Source organism: Myxine glutinosa, chromosome 1, assembly GCF_964187855.1.
Source record: "Myxine glutinosa chromosome 1, kmMyxGlut1.1, whole genome shotgun sequence".
NCBI lineage: Eukaryota > Metazoa > Chordata > Myxini > Myxiniformes > Myxinidae > Myxine > Myxine glutinosa.
In genome coordinates this window covers 437,236,901-437,252,044 of record NC_136261.1, presented here as the reverse complement: position 1 = coordinate 437,252,044, position 15,144 = coordinate 437,236,901, and the positions used below count along the sequence as shown (strand labels likewise).

At 41.6% G+C, this 15,144-nt stretch overlaps 1 protein-coding gene across 2 annotated transcripts in view; it reads left to right on the top strand.

Annotated features, from left to right (window-relative positions):
• LOC137418102 (uncharacterized) overlaps positions 1-6,083 on the top strand; it is a 62,037-nt gene extending 55,954 nt beyond the window's left edge. Inside the window, exons 2-3 of one of the 2 annotated variants that reach the window (XM_068104077.2) lie at positions 826-963; positions 4,108-6,083. In XM_068104077.2, the coding sequence (XP_067960178.1) occupies positions 4,313-5,482 (1,170 nt within the window). In that variant the 5' untranslated portion in view covers positions 826-963; positions 4,108-4,312 and the 3' untranslated portion in view covers positions 5,483-6,083. The remainder of the gene's footprint in view (positions 1-825; positions 964-4,107) is intronic. The other variant, XM_068104093.2, reaches the window with a different exon arrangement.
• Positions 6,084-15,144: the final 9,061 nt, after the last annotated feature.

Here is a 15,144-nt window from a genome sequence, read left to right as displayed (position 1 = left end):
TGAAGAGAACAGAGGGATGTTGGAATAGAGCGGCAGAGCAGCATTTTGAGACCCGCAGGACCAATGCCGTCTGGTCCATTTGCGGAATCAGTCGAGGGTTGACAAACTTCTCCACCTTGTCGGGATAGAAGGACAAAGAGTCCAGGAGCAGCTCGGTATGATTGGTTATGGTGGGTACAGAGAGCAATGGGTTTGGGACACAAGATTTTGAGGCAAACACAGGGTTGAGGCATTCAGCTTTTTCATGTGCAGTGTCATGTGTGTCGCCATTGCAGGTAACTACTCACTGTAGTTACTGTTTGTTGATGGAAGGGGAACAAACACCAGATATGGATTTGACCACAAGGACTTGGAGGAGGGATACAGGTTTGAGAGTTCAGTCTTGAGTGTAGAGAGATACTATTTCCTGGCTCTTCTGAGGGTAGAAACACACTTGTTCCAAGCTTTGTGAAAGTAAATTTTGAAAAAATTTTAACGGCAGTAATTTCCAGAGAAAGATTTTGATGAATCTTTCAATCTTTATTTTAATTAAATTGAAATAGATACTTGAACACTGTTCAACACAAACTACCTTCTTCATACTTCCAATAACCTTGAGTTAAGCAGTACTTGGACATGTTAAATAGGGTGGCGAATAAGGCTGATGTCGAAGACGCTTCACATCAATAGCGCTTAATATCCGGAATTTTTAAAAAAAACAATCTTAAACATCATTGTTATATTTAAATGGAAGTGTAGATTTCATGATGTATCATGTTCTATGAACTCTCAAGATTGTTCTCATTCTCATTTCCCTGCAAAAGACTGATGCTGATTTGTACACAGGTGATGTCTATCTTGTAAATGTGGAAACTAGACAACAAGACTATTCATCTGCCACAGAAGATTCAAAATGTGCTTCTGCAAAGGAAGGTTCAGATGATATTCACATAACAAATGGAAGTGCTTCTTGTTTTGCAACTGGTGAGTGGAAATGTATAAAATTAACATAGTCATGTGAAAAAGTAAGTACACCCCATGTAAAGGTTTGACTTTTTCAACATATTTCAACATACACCTATTTGATCTTCACTTAAACAATATTGACAGATAAAGGTGATATAATATAACAAATATCATGAAACATTTACATTTTGGAGTCCATTGTATAATTGAAATAAACATAAATGCAAATTTCGCATGTGGAAAAAGTAAGTACACTCCAACATTTATCAATACTTCAAATACCTAAAATTAGAATCAGGTGCACCAGCTCAGGTGCAAATGATTAGAACATCGTTAGAGAAGATCTTGGAGGAACCTGTCTTATTTAAACCTCAGACATTTAGTTTAGTTTGCTCTTTGTTTTTGAAGTGTGCAGCGTCACCATGCCTAGAACAAAAGAGCTTTCTGAGGCCTTCAGAAAGAAGGTTATAGATGCCTACGAGTCTGGGAAGGGATTTAAAAAGATCTCCAAACAATTTGAAATCAATCATTCGACTGTCTGGAAGATCATCTACAAGTGGAGAAGATTCCAAACAACTGCCAACCTGTTCAGGCTAGGCCGCCCCACAAGTTCAGCCCGAGAGCAGACCGCAAGATGCTGAAAGAAGTCTCTAAGAACCACAGATTGTCATCACGGGACCTACAGGTAGCTCTTGCCACTGTTGATGTCAAAGTGCACGAGTCTACCATTATAAAGAGGCTGCACAAATTTGATCTACATCGGAGGTGTGCCAGGAGGAAACCTTTGCTGTCCAGAAAGAACATCAGGGCAAGACTAAAGTTTGCCAATGAACACCTAGGCAAAGACCAGCACTTCTGGAACAATGTGCTCTGGACAGATGAGTCAAAGGTAGAGCTATATGGCCACAGTACCAGAAGACATTTTTGGCGAAAACCAAAGACAGCATTTGACCACAAGAACCTGATACCAACTGTAAAGCATGGTGGTGGAAATATTATGGTTTGGGGCAGGTTTGCTGCATCAGGGCCTGGGCAGCTCACCATCATTAATAATAATAATAATAATAATAATAATTCATTTATTTTGTATAGCGCTTTTCCAGAAGCCCAAAGGCGCTTTGACAGAGTGGAAAACATAATGCATAACAATACATGAAAACAACAATTGCAAAAAGACAAGAATCAAGAAAACAAACAGCAGCGATATACGGCATATATATAAGACAAGAATGAAAAAGACAAGACAAGAATCAATAGGGAAATATTTAAAGCAAAAGGAGGGAGAAGGAGAAGAGATAGTCAGGGGTTAAATGCTGTGGGTTGAATGTTGAATGCAGCGTTGAACAGGTGGGTCTTTAGTGATGTTTTGAATGTGGTGAGTGAGGAGGAGTCTCTGATGGTGTGAGGTAGTGAGTTCCAGAGGGTGGGAGCAGCGATGGAGAAGGCCCTGTCCCCCCAGGATCTGAATTTGGTCCGGATGGAGGGGGTCAGGAGGTTGGTACCAGCAGAGCGGAGGTTGCGGGTGGGAGTGTGTCTGGAGAGGAGGTCAGCCAGGTAGGATGGGGCCAGGTTATGGAGGGCTTTGTATGTCAAGAGGAGGATTTTGTACTGGATTCTCTGGGGGATGGGGAGCCAGTGAAGCTTGTAAAGGACGGGGGTGATGTGGTCACGGGTCCGGGAATGAGTGAGTAGACGGGCAGCGGAGTTCTGAATGTATTGGAGTTTATTGGTGATTTTTGAGGGTGAACCATAGAGGAGGCTATTGCAGTAGTCCAGACGGGAGGTGATGAAGGCGTGGATGAGGGTTTCTGCAGCCGTGGAGGAGAGGGATGAGCGGAGACGGGCAATGTTTTTCAGGTGAAAGAAGGCTGACTTTGTGATCTGTTTAGTGTATTTGTCGAAGGAAAGGGTTTGGTCAAAGATGACGCCAAGATTCCGGATGTGAGGGGAGGTGGATACTGGGATACCGTCGATGTTGAGGGCAAAGTTATGGGTGGATTTTGTGAGCGTTTTTGGGCCAATGATGATTATTTCAGATTTATCACAGTTAAGCTTGAGGAAGTTGATTTGAAGCCAGGATTTTATTTCAGTGATGCAGTTTGTCAGGATAGAGTGGGTGTCGGTGGAGACGGACTTGGTGGAGATGAAAAGCTGGATGTCGATAAATGTCGATGTCAATTAACCGCCGATACGACGCCATCTTACGACGCCATCGTATTGGCGTCTGCTGGGCGAAGCCGAAGCAAGCCGTCTGCTGATTGGACACTGGACAGGCGAAGGTGAAGCAAGCCGTCCACTGAGTGGACAATCCAGAGCATGCATTTGTGCCGGTGTCGGCGATTGTTGTTCATATACGCACTCTTCATTCTCATCTTTCTTCCTAACTCTTACTCAGACAAGCAAATCCCCTATGCCATCCATAATGGTACACTCTATCCAGACACCATGTCCTCCCTTCCGTGGATGTTCCACGGGTTTCGGCTAGTCTATATAATAATAGCGTAAGGACTCGACTTTTGTTATCCCTTTTACCCTGCACCCAGTGACCCGATGCCCACGGCACTAATGGATTTACGATCTACGAACCGCACTCTTTGTTTATCACATACAGCCATACTCGAAAAATCTGAATTAGCCGACGTTGGGGCCCAAAAGCATCTGATTAACTGCCGATACGACGCCATCTTACGACGCCGTCATATTGGCGTCTGATGGGCGAAGGCGAAGCAAGCCGTCCTCTGATTGGACAGGCGAAGGCGAAAGCAAGCCGTCCACTGAGTGGACAATCCAGAGCATGCATTTGTGCCGGTGTCGGCGATCGTTGTTCATCTACGCACTCTTCATTCTCATCTTTCTTCCTAACTCTTACTCGGACAAGCAAATCCCCTATGCCATCCATAATGGTACACTCTATCCATACACCACATCCTCCCTTCCTTGAATGTTCCACGGGTTTCGGCTAGTCTATCAATATTGTTGAAATGAAGATCAAATAGCTATATGTTGAAATATGTTGAAAAAGTCAACTTTACATGGGGTGTACATACTTTTTCACGTGACTGTACAATATTTTGTGTTGAGAAAATATAGAATTTTCGGAAAGGTGTTAAATATTTTGCAAATTTGATTTTGACTAAAAGGTGATGTTCTTTGTTTCTGTAGAACAATCCAGAAGTCATATGGGATAAATCAGGTCCAGTCACAGCTTCACAGTGAAGAAGAAGCCTTTTTTGAAGAAAAAAAAATCACATAATCAAGACTCACTTTGAATGAAATACAAGTGCATGTCCATCAAGATTGATATTAAATATAATAACACAAAAATGTTGTAGAAAGGTGAATACGTTATAAGTGTATTGTGTGCAGAATGGATTTTGCTTCAACGGATACCATAAAAACACACATGAGGATCGACACTGAAAACGCCCCCATAAGTGCTCTGTCTGCGATAAAGGTTTTCACAAAAAGAAATTTGATTAGACAAATGAAGATCTATCCAGAAGAGCGACCTCACAAATGCTTTATTTGTGACAAAGGTTTCTCTAACAACAGAAATTTGAAATTACATATGATGATCCATGCAGGAGAGCGACCTGACAAATGCTTGATATGTGATAAAGGTTTCCCTCACAGCAACAGTTTGAAATCACATATGAGGATCCATACAGGAGAGCGACCTTACAAATGCTCGATATGTGATAAAGGTTTCTCTCAAAAAGGCGATTTGAATAAACATATGAAGATCCATACAGGAGAGCGTCCTTACAATTGCTCGATATGTGATAAAGGTTTCTCTCGAAAAGGCCATTTGAAATCACATGTGAGGATCCATACAGGAGAGCGACCTTACAAATGCTCGATATGTGATAAAGGTTTTTCTCATAGCAACAGTTTGAAATCACATATGAGGATCCATACAGGAGAGCGACCTTACAAATGCTCGATATGTGATAAAGGTTTCTCTCAAAAAGGCGATTTGAATAAACATATGAAGATCCATACAGGAGAGCGTCCTTACAATTGCTCGATATGTGATAAAGGTTTCTCTCTAAAAGGCCATTTGAAATCACATATGAGAATCCATACAGGAGAGCGACCTTACAAATGCTCGATATGTGATAAAGGTTTTTCTCATCGCAACAGTTTGAAATCACATATGAGGATCCATACAGGAGAGCGACCTTACAAATGCTCGATATGTGATAAAGGTTTCTCTCGAAAAGGCCATTTGAAATCACATATGAGGATCCATACAGGAGAGCGACCTTACAAATGCTCGATATGTGATAAAGGTTTCTCTCAAAAAGGCAGATTGAATATACATATGAAGATCCATACAGGAGAGCGTCCTTACAATTGCTCGATATGTGATAAAGGTTTCTCTCTAAAAGGCCTTTTGAGATTACATATGAGGATCCATACAGGAGAGCGACCTTACAAATGCTCAATATGTGATAAAGGTTTCTCTCAAAAAGGCAATTTGAATAAACATATGAGGATCCACACAGCGGAGCGTCCTCACAAATGCTCTATATGACAAAAGGTTTCTCTCAAAAAATAAATTTTAAATCACAGATGAACATCCATACAGGAGAGCTGAAATATGAAATACCCAGACATTAAAAATGAGGTTGTAGGATAAGAAAATGACAGCTTTAAAAAAATGTAAAATTTATTATTCTGGGTCTCCATATTCTCATAATGGATAATTATTGGAAAATTGATGCCACAAACTCAAATGGTAATGTAACTTGATCTCTCAATCTGATCTTGGATCTCATTGGGCTTCTTTGAGGGTTTTCCTCAGGTTGCCAGTTTGTAATTCTTGTTTCCTTCCTCGCCATGTATCCAGCCAAGTTCCATTTGAGGTTTTTGATTGTGACCTGTGCTTAGGAATTTAGTTTTCTTTCTGATTTAGTTGTTTTTCTTGTCCCTTTTTGGTTTTGCTCAGATGGCATCTTTCCATGGCAGTTTGGACGTCATTTGTTGCTCAATCTTTTCTGTAGTCCATGTTTCATTAACATGTCTGATATGGAGAGAACACACTTGTTGTAAAATTGTCAGAAGAAGTCTCCTGCCTATTACGAAACTTGAATTTGTAAAGGGTTTTGCAATAAAAAGAGGTCCTAAAACCACAATCCACTGTCTGTGTTATTGGGAATTCTATGAAAGATACCCGTCAATGAAGGGGGTTCGTAAATGTCTGACCTGAATTGAGAAATTGACTTTGGAGTGTGTATGGATAGAAATGGGAATTGAATGTAAATATTCAGTGCGCATATGTTGCAATGGGTGGAGCTGGTAACCTCAACACCTCATACCATTCCATCAGTGAAGATTTCCAATCTGTGCTTGTTGTAACTCCAAAGTACTGCTTGAGGGGTGTAGGGGGTCCAAGGGGTGGAAAGTGTTTGAATGGTGTAAAGGAGTGAAGGTGTAGTCAAGAAATTACCTCGGGTTCGTTAATAAATTAACTGGAGTGCACCTCGGAAATAATGGGCCAAATGATGTCCTTATGACTGTTTAAAACCCCTATTGAGGTGCATTGTTGTAAAAAGTCTCATTGTAGAAGGTTTTATCGTGATTAACATTGGGAGCTCAACGCAGTAAGGTCACAAACAAACAGGAAAGCAACAACTCACCTTATTGTGAGTGAGGTAGATGTTGGAGGTTTACCCGTTGGCATGTGGTGGCTTGGAGATGGTGGCACGTGGGGTTTTGGCAGGCATTGCATATAAGGATATTTGGCAGGCATCGTTTATGATGATGTCCCTCCAGTGCGGTGACGACTCCATATAAATATATATATATATATATGTCGAGATCGAAGACCTCAAGGGAAGGAAGAAGAAGAAGAATCAGAGGAAGAAGAGCAACAATGTTTAATAAAATCGATTATACACACACGTGTGGAGCGAGGCTCGAGAATGTACTGCCTACACGCAGCGGACAATTCCTCAAGACACTCGCTGATGAATGAGCAAAAAGGCATTTCATTTATAGCAAAATATTAGACAAGAATCTGCGCTAAAAACATAGCAATACAAGGCCATAAGGACAACATCTCCCATTGTCCCGTCCTACAGAAGGTCAAATTTAGACAACACGATGTAAGCATAATGATAGGCTGCGCCTTTCTGGCTTTTTATCTAAACATATCAGACCTGAGCGCAGGCCGAAGAAAATATTCTCATACACTAGGCTAAATGGTAGATGAATGATTGGATACACATGCTGAATACCATTACAATCAAGTATATGTAATGTCTATATTTCTTCCGAGGTGTTAGGTTATGTCCTTGCTTTAGGAGACATACTGAAACTACAAAGATATATAATTAATTATTCCCTTCGTGAAGGAGGCATTTGGCGCCATGTTTTCCTGTACGTGGGTCGCGAACATTTTATCTACTGTTTGGCACATAATTCAAGGACTAATTTACTAGGCTAAGGATCCACCCTGCACGTTGAGCCTCGAAACCACATTTTGTCCACTCACCTCTGTCTGCAGTTGAGTTCAAATCAGTTTTCAGAAGCACGATATATAATTTCAGATGTTATGATCAATTGAGTCATGGGGCTAAAACCCTAATGGCTGACAGTTCCTTCCTTTGTCTTTACAAGACACCTCCTTGGAAAGACACCAAATTCATCAATTAGTTACATGCCAGGCACGACATAGCGTCACGTATGCTCAAAGAGAGATACCGGCCCTAACTGGTCGTCTAACATTCAACGCATAAATTGTTAGCCATGATTCGCGACGACGGCGCCTGGTTTAAGAGATTGCTGCCGCCCGCCAGATTCCGAATCCACCCTCGCTGCGGCATAGGTGCGACCCAGTTGCCAGCCAGATTAAGGGGCCCTCTTTATGCAAGTGAGGTCCTCGCGAATCAGGGCAAACAATCGACGTTAAATGCCATCAAGCCCTGTGAATGTGATTTGCTGGGTGGTGTAAATAATTTTTAAAAGAACGTACACTTTCTAAATCACAGATATAATCATCCCAACTAAAATCATAATCATTATCAGAATCCCAAGCATCAAATAGGTTCATCGATCACCCCATATACTCCTTCCTTTTCTGCCAACAACATATCCAAAGCCACTTGATTCTGCATCACCATCGTTTGCATATGCATTAATTCGTTTTCCAATTGTAGTTCTGCGATTCAGGTTTCGTTTCCAATTCGTTCCATTACTAATGCGAGACTATCTATTTGCCAATCATTCATAATACATAAGAGGCGTTAGGCAGTACACGCAAGGGATTTTCAACACAAGTATTACAATCATCACAAACATCGATGCAGGCATCAGCCAGTAGCCAGTTCCCACAAGGGATTTTCACAGTCATCACAAAAATCAATACAAAATTCTGAAGCGCTGGTCACATCTGCCTTGTTGAAGGACCCATTCAGATCGACGGCCTCTGTGGTCAAGATCATGGTTTTCCAACGGCGATTTCTTCATCGTCCATCCTGAAAAATACTTTCTTACACACACCATGATCAATTCCTAGCCCCCCGTCCCACTAATTGGCATTTAGTTACCTTATCTCTCAGATGGTTGGCTTATTCGTAGCCGCATTTCCTGTGTCGTGTCTGGAAATTCAAATGCCATATTTACTTTCACCAATTTCCGAAAATTCCTTCCTTTTAATCATCTTCCCTACATTTAATAATACATGATTTACCAAATTTACCTTGGGAAAAATGGATCCCAGATAACAAGTCCCTCCCCACTGTTCGGGTAGGTATGGATATGCTTTATTTCCGCAAATAAACATTACTCCATGGGGTGGGATAAGGGCCGAGGCCATGCATTTACTGATCTCAACGCGGGTGGCGCTTGGTGTCCCCCAAGATATGGTTAGCTTGGTTACGTTATGCTGGGCTTGGTCATCTATGGTTATTACAAGGGGCCTCCCTTTTCTCTCCCTCTGCCCACCATAACTGGCAGACAGACAATGGCGAGCCATAAGCCCCAAAATGACAATGCACGAACCCTTTCAATACCTGTCTAAACCTACTGCCATTTAACGACGCTTCCCAGATGACGGCTCCCCTACACTATTCTGGCACAAAATTGTTGCATCCCACAGATGCCACGATTATTTGAACAAACTCATTTTCCTAATCCACCCTTTCAATTTTCATTTCAATTTAAAGTCAATCCAATGTCCTCTTTTAGCATCCCATGCACCTGTTGCAGACACCTGTTTTAGCCTGAAGCGGTATATTAAACTAAATGTGATTGCCACCCCTAACAGGCGGTGGTGCAGCATCCTCGATCTGTGGTGGTGCGTTTGAGGTGTCTGTGTTTGTGGGTATGGCCAACTTACAATGTGTGGCATGTACCCAGGACGACTTGCCCTCACAAAACACCGCTGTTGGTGTGATCAGAAGAACTTGGTATGGCCCCGTCCATCTTGGTTCGAGCGCAGTCTTACGGGTGAAATGCTTCACCAGCACGTAATCTCCTTCACCTTCACCTTCACCAGCACCTATGCAAAACTTTAAAAACATGTCTGTCATCCATGATAGGTAATTCAAGTCAAGAATGGTAATTCAAGTGCTGCCATATCCACTGGCGCTGATACCGATGACATATAGCGCACGAGCGACAGACCATGGTAACCACAGTCGAAAGGCCTGGTGCTGCCCAGGTGGAAGTGACCTGCCTCATCACCTCACCCCCCTATGGCACACATGGCCATTTGGATGCGCCATGCGTGCCAACCATGGCAATAAAGCTCGCGGTGCCACGGGTTTGTCATTAATCGTCCACATTTGTCCTTCTGCGGGGCGTTGAGCTCCCAATTTAATCCAATTTTTGCTGTTCTACATTTGAGGCCGCGGCTTGTAATTGTATTACATCGAACTCTGTAGGTGCGGATGTCGGAACGTCTGTCTTGAGGTGCCAAATTAATTATGAACCCTTCATTGTTGTCCAACACCTGGACCGTTCGGTGTTCAACATTGTATCGACGCCTTACTGGCGTTTTCCGCAGTCGGTCCATCATCCATGTACGACAGTACCCTGCCATTCCCAAAAATCGCAACGAACACACTAACACTTCACTGTTATCCTTCACTTCATTTCAAAATTTCACTGTTATCTTATCAATACCTGGACATTTTTTCCCTTCCTTTCTAGATACGCGAATTTCACATCAGTATAAACCCACTGGAAAAATTATCTGAAAAATAACTAGCCTCCCAAAACCATTTCCCTGCAAGAGCGGGGTTAGCCTTGCGGTCCACATGACAATCTTTTTTATTTTGCTCTATCACCTCCCTTTGAGCAATAATTTAATTGGTGTGATTCCCATATACCCACTCCTGGTGGAGTTCTGTTCACCTGGTCTGCAGAGCCGTGATCCAATCTTCACCAGCCCCCAATCACCTTCTTATCACAAAACAACAGTCCATAACTAATTACTTTTCTTTATTTCCCGTCTTTTCCATCAACTTTTATAATCTTTTCCCCTCCCTTTCTTAGCAAACCTTGCAAAGTCACTTGTCATTGACAAATGATCCATCTAATTCGACTTTCCTTTAACATCTTCGCACTTTCCATGACCTTCTTCACACTTACTTTAAACCTTTTCTTCAGACACAACCCACATGAGTTATGAATACAATTTCCCCTTCCAGGCACATGTCTAGCCACTCACAAAGTGTCCATAAGACAACGTCATCATATTCCACAGAACTCCACCACTCTATTAAATCCTAAGCATACCCAATGGGCAATCCACGAAAAAATCAAAGCATTTTCAGTCCCCTTTTTCCCATAAACTAGTCAATGTAAGTCAGCCAAACATAAACAAAGAGGTTCCAGCGAGTTGTGACCTCCATAACTCTAAACAACTCCGCTGGCACCTTTTAAAACAAACTTTCCCAGTCACTTACTAAAATAAAGTGCAGCTCTTGTCCGTAGATATACGTTAACCAAGGTTACATGAGACTTGACAACAATAGAATTTGGCTACCTACAGAAAAAGTACCTGCACAACACATTTACAAACCAATTCGTCCCCTCGTATTAGGGAACGTCACAAATGTTCCACCACAATTTACAGCAGGTGACCACCCACCTGCCTTCTGTCGAAGTCCAGTTCAATTTCCATTCACAGACAGACAGACAGACGAACCCCCAACGTACTAACAGGATGGTCTCACAGAGGCCATTCCATTCAAATCTGTAGGCTGCCACGATTCTTCCCGCCAGGACACACTATCATAGTCCCCATAGTCACACGACACGTCAGCAGACACAGTGAATGACATTCAACATCATAACAAACGCCGCAGAAACTGCTCCTCCTTGATCCATATCTGCAGACGCAGTCAGACACACCCAGTTGGACAGACAGACTGGCTCCACATTACAACTGCAAACATCCGAAATGACAACAGCTAACACCAAATATTTATTGTCCCCCTTTCAGGGAAGTCAAATCAACCACCATTAAAGCACAAAACAGAAAACGACCATATACTCAGAGTATATGCCATATACTCAGAGTGAGACCCGAAAATCAAGCAGACAGACCGACAATCGAACCTGTCTTTCGACACTGCCGAACGACAAGTTCGCAGACACTGAGGGAGTGACATTCGACCCCCAGTAGATACCGCGGACACCGCTTTGGTCCGCACCAGCAACTCCCTCAAAATCAGTGTTCAGAGACATGACTCCATAGACAGCCAGAAAGCCAGACAAATACGGACACACACACACAGAGATTAATATATTTTTACAGATTAATATACAGAGATTAATAGATTAATATAAACAATTAATATATTGTCCACATTCATCTTGGTCAACCCAACCCATTCTGGCTCTCCCCAAGAGCTCTGTGTCCGGACAGACAGACAGATAAACGGACCGGTGAAACCATAACCATCCATTCTTCCGATTGGACTCACGTCAGCATCACATGTCATTTTTGCCTTCATTCAACGCATTCTGTCATCCCACGTCGGCCAAATACAAGCCCCGGCCATGCCGTTGAATAAACACCCTGTCGGTTGACAGCCTATTATTTTTGACTTTCACTCCCATTCTCCCTTGCTACATCTGGAGAGCCGTTAATGTGGGGATGTAATTGAACACTTGTTTTAAAGCCCTGTCTACACATGCTCTCCATAACATTCTCATTATTTCCTGCCAATTTTACTCATCCGGATTGCCCAACGCCCGTAGGCAATTTGGGGAATCCCTTGTCAGTCAATGACACACATCAATGACACACACACAATAAACACAAATACACGCTGCAATGACAGATCATTCATTCCCTTATACACAAATACCATGTGACTGAACTTTCATTCTCCATACAATACAGTATAAATTCATGCACACTCATGCACACTTCAATCCTACTTACCTGTGAACTCTAACACATCCAGTGCGTAGCTTAACTTAAAATACTCATTATTCTACCTTTCTTGGGCTAGTCCCTCCTGGTAGTCCTAAGATCGGGTCGCCCCCCGATTCCTAACCTTAAACGCAGTTCTCACGCCGGAGTAACTTAATACCTATTATCTATCACCCACATATGGGTCTACCTGCTTCCCACGCAGGAAGCTTACCTTACCTCCTTATCCCGGGCGCCCTGTATAATCGATTCATTACCCACTGCTGCTCTGGTTTAAACTAAATTTGGTTCGGAATGCAAGCCAGGTGGTACAGCCGACAGAGGTCCACACATCCAAAGTAAGGCGGGAGGCTTCAATTTCGAGGTGCAAAAATGCGTACCCACCAAATTAGATGCCGGCAGGCCTCCTTCCCGACCTGGAACGTGAGGATCCACCTCGTCTGCACACTTGGATGTATCCCACTCCTGACACCAAAATTGTTGAGATCGAAGACCTCAAGGGAAGGAAGAAGAAGAAGAATCAGAGGAAGAAGAGCAACAATGTTTAATAAAATCGATTATACACACACGTGTGGAGCGAGGCTCGAGAATGTACCGCCTACACGCAGCGGACAATTCCTCAAGACACTCGCTGATGAATGAGCAAAAAGGCATTTCATTTATAGCAAAATATTAGACAAGAATCTGCGCTAAAAACATAGCAATACAAGGCCATAAGGACAACATCTCCCATTGTCCCGTCCTACAGAAGGTCAAACTTAGACAACACGATGTAAGCATAATGATAGGCTGCGCCTTTCTGGCTTTTTATCTAAACATATCAGACCTGAGCGCAGGCCGAAGAAAATATTCTCATACACTAGGCTAAATGGTAGATGAATGATTGGATACACATGCTGAATACCATTACAATCAAGTATATGTAATGTCTATATTTCTTCCGAGGTGTTAGGTTATGTCCTTGCTTTAGGAGACATACTGAAACTACAAAGATATATAATTAATTATTCCCTTCGTGAAGGAGGCATTTGGCGCCATGTTTTCCTGTACGTGGGTCGCGAACATTTTATCTACTGTTTGGCACATATTCAAGGACTAATTTACTAGGCTAAGGATCCACCCTGCACGTTGAGCCTCGAAACCACATTTTGTCCACTCACCTCTGTCTGCAGTTGAGTTCAAATCAGTTTTCAGAAGCACGATATATAATTTCAGATGTTATGATCAATTGAGTCATGGGGCTAAAACCCTAATGGCTGACAGTTATATATATATATATATATATATATATATATATATATATGTATATATATGTACAGTATATATATATATATATATTATATATATATATATATATATATATATATATATATATATATATATATATATATATATATATATATTATTATTATTATGACCCCTTCTGACTTGTGTCATTGAATGTGTGGCTGTTTGGGCTTTAATTTAATGTACTTGTTTAATCTGCACGACTTATAATTTCAAACTGCAGCCAATGGGAACTTATAACAAACGGCCTTAGTTTTAAAAAAACGCACCAGTTGGCCCGATCATCCAAGATCATAACGACTTAATGAAATGAGATATTCGAAATCTGTTTTGTTAGACAATCGTAACGCATTCTCTAAACAACGATATCGGTATACGAATAAAAATTGATTGTTTAAAACTGTAGGATGTATATTTTGTGTGTATATTTGGAGGTGTATATTTAGTAAATTTTGCTTAGTGGTAATCTATCTTTCACCCTTGAGAGTGATGTTGTTGGATGTGCAGTAAAATTACCTTTAAATCGATGTATTAGTTGTGTTTGTAATATTTTGGTTTTTGAATGATTTGTGCAATTGAGAGGTCACGTGACTCCTTCTTTACCAATCATGTTAAAGGCTTAAATTAACAGTTATTTTTAACATCTGAGTTACCAGTCCTTTGTCTCGTGGATGAGAGATTGGAGTTAAATCAGGATGACATATATCTTCTGCACATCACAAGCTTAATTAAAACAATATCTGACATGTAATTTCTTTTCCAGTGACTTCATTCCACACCATAATTGAAGTAAAACTCATGTTATCAATATCACAATATCTGCCATGTAAATTATGTTAAAATAACTTTATTTCATAAACATTCCTGGTAGCTACAATAATTTTACATAAGCTCAAGCATATTTTTTGTTGGTGTTGAGATTGTTTCTTTGTAGACTATGTTGGTAGTTATTCAACCTTCTTGGGGAAAAATATAGAAATCTCTTGGCGATCTTACTCTAGAGTCTAGAACATGCAACATACACCTGACCATGTGAAAATCAGGATAACTTGTAGAGATTGAAAAACAAACTTTTATTGGAAGTTGCAATCTCTTCAACAGAAATGGATAATCTGATGGGATCATTGGAATTCTTGGTATGAATACTTCTTCACCCTCACATTTCCCTGTTGCTATTGTGACCTTCAGGACATGTGGCAGCATCTTCTTTATAACAAATCTTGTCCCATTGCATTGCATCATCTCTCTCCATACAGGTTGCTTCTGTCAAACCAGACGTGATCTGCTTAACAGAAACTTTCCTCCTTCATGATGTCTCTGATTCCTTAGTATCTCTCCCGGGTTACTCCCTCCTCCGGTATGATAGACCTGAGCCTCGTCCTGGAGGTGGGGTTGCTATCTTTATCAAAAACTCTCTTCCTCACTCGCCCTGCACTGTACTCTCTCCACCTCACCCCGAGGAATACCTCTGGCTACGGCTTCCCCTTCGCTCCCACCTCTTGTTCATATGTGTGTTG